This window comes from Homarus americanus, unplaced genomic scaffold (genome assembly GCF_018991925.1).
Source record: "Homarus americanus isolate GMGI-L3 unplaced genomic scaffold, GMGI_Hamer_2.0 scaffold49472, whole genome shotgun sequence".
In the NCBI taxonomy this organism is placed as follows: Eukaryota; Metazoa; Arthropoda; class Malacostraca; order Decapoda; family Nephropidae; genus Homarus; species Homarus americanus.
The window spans coordinates 2,537-4,766 of record NW_024736893.1 but is presented as its reverse complement, the minus strand read 5'-3'; the positions used below and the strand labels follow the sequence as shown (position 1 = coordinate 4,766).

Below are 2,230 nucleotides of genomic sequence, written 5' to 3'. Positions count from 1 at the left end.
AGAGAGAGAGAGAGAGAGAGAGAGAGAGAGAGAGAGAGAGAGAGTTTGTTATTGTTTTTTTTTCATCTTAAAAATTAATTCATCTATTTACATATTTTTGCCTCAGATCTATTATAGTATTGTTGAAATATAGGTTAGGTTAGGTTAGGTTAGGTTCTATCTATCTATCTATCTATCTATCTAGCTATCCATCTATCCATCTATCCACCCACTCACCTGGGGTCCTACAGTAGGTATTACACGACGTATTCGTCAAAACAAACTGCGGCGTCACGAGAAAGTTGGGACAAGCGTAACAAGATGGTACGCAATCCGGGGCTAATGGGCAGTTAGGGTCTGTGCCAGTGTAACCAGAATCGCTTGTTATGGTTGCCTGAACTGCTTGTAGGAGGCCCTGGTCGTCTACGCCTACCTGGAGAAGGAGGAGAGGTGAGGGAGGGCTTGTTTTGGTCTGATATTATTATTATTATTATTATTATTATTACGACAACAACTACTACTACTACTACTACTACTACTACTACTACTACTACTACTACTACTACTACTACTACTACTACTACTACTACTACTACTACTACTACTACTACTACTACTACTACTACTACTACTACCACCACAACTACCACCATCACCTACCTTATAAGTGGAGTAGAATGGATCCCTACCACCATATATTGTCATATTGGTATCTAAATCAACCACAATCTTAACTGGTTTTCGAATTGTGGTAGCAGCCAAAGCAGCAGCTGTAGATATGATGTTACATTGGTCAATCTTGGCACCGAATCCACCACCAATCCGCTTCACTGTTACGTTGACGCTGTGGATTAGGGATTGGTTGATTAGGTTTGCTGTTATTATTATCATTATTATTATTACAACTACTACTACTACTATTACTATTACTACTACTATTACCCACCTGTTATCTGGTATCCCAAGCACCTGCCCAATAGCCATCTGAGTACCAGCTATCCATTGGCTACCAGCATGAACGTCTAAGCCATCTTCTGTAGGTATGGCTAACGTCACCTGTAATGTTAAATAAATGTTAAGTTGTTGTGTTAATATAATGTTAAATTAAGGTTTGTTTTTGGCTTCTTAATTGTAATTTTATTTAATGAATTCACATTTGTCTTAATTTGGTCTACCTGACGTATTTTTGTCTATCTGTCGTATTTTTATTCACCTGACGTATTTTTGGTCTATATCTGACGTATTTTTGGTCTACCTGACGTATTTTTTGGTCTACCTGACGTATTTTTTGGTCTATCTGTCGTATTTTTGGTCTACCTGACGTATTTTTGGTCTCACTGGACGTATTTTCTTGGTCTACCTGACGATTTTTGGTCTACCCACGCATTTTTGGTCTACCTGACGTATTTTTGGCCCCTACCTTGACGGTTTTTACCAAAATTTTGATTTATTTTTGGTCTACCTGACGTATTTTTGGTCTTTATCGTCATATTGTCAACCTGTTATTATATCGGGGTCTAGTAGATGTAAAAACCTCCATAAAGGACTGTACCCTTTTTAGAAAGGTGTTCGTTAAAAGAGAGGTTATGCACCTTGCGTGTGTTTATTGATGACGTCATTAATACGTCATAAATATACGCTATACTCACCTGGTTCTTCAAGTGGGAAGTGATATTGTCCATCAGACGTAATTCTCCTCACAATGATATGCGTAGATGCTGCGAATCCAGCTGAGGAAGACACGTGATTGGTTATTTTGGTGACGTCATGGATTTGGAGTGATGTGATTGGTTGCGAGGTGAGGTCATGGATTTGGAGTTAAGGATTGGTTGTGAGATTGATGTCATGGATATGGAGGATGTGATTGGTTATGAGATGTGAGGTCATGGATATGGAGTGATGTGATTGGTTATGAGATTTGACGTCATGGATATGGAGTGATGTGATTGGTTATAAGAAGTGAGGTCATGGATTTGGAGCTATATGATTGGGTGTGAGATTTGACGTCATGGATATGGAGTGATGTGATTGGTTATGAGATGTGAGATCATGGATTAGGAGTTATATGATTGGTTGAGAGATTTTACGTCATGGATATGGAGTGATGTGATTGGTTAATGTATATTGTTTTGATAAGGATGTTCTATGATTGGTGCCTTTAAATGACTACCAGAAGGCTCTCTTTCTTTCTCTCACTCTCTCTCACTCTCTCTCACCATCAACATCACCCTCTACAAAGGGGTCAAACTGT

General features: G+C 38.8%; 1 protein-coding gene across 1 annotated transcript; it reads right to left on the bottom strand.

Annotated features, from left to right (window-relative positions):
* Window positions 1-169: 169 nt before the first annotated feature.
* Window positions 170-1,059, bottom strand: LOC121872498 (xanthine dehydrogenase/oxidase-like). The gene is made up of 3 exons (XM_042375287.1): window positions 926-1,059; window positions 640-823; window positions 170-412 (listed from the first exon to the last, which is right to left on the bottom strand). Exons 1-3 carry the CDS (start codon window positions 961-963, stop codon window positions 185-187), a joined length of 450 nt encoding a protein of 149 aa, XP_042231221.1. The 5' UTR covers window positions 964-1,059; the 3' UTR covers window positions 170-184.
* Window positions 1,060-2,230: the final 1,171 nt, after the last annotated feature.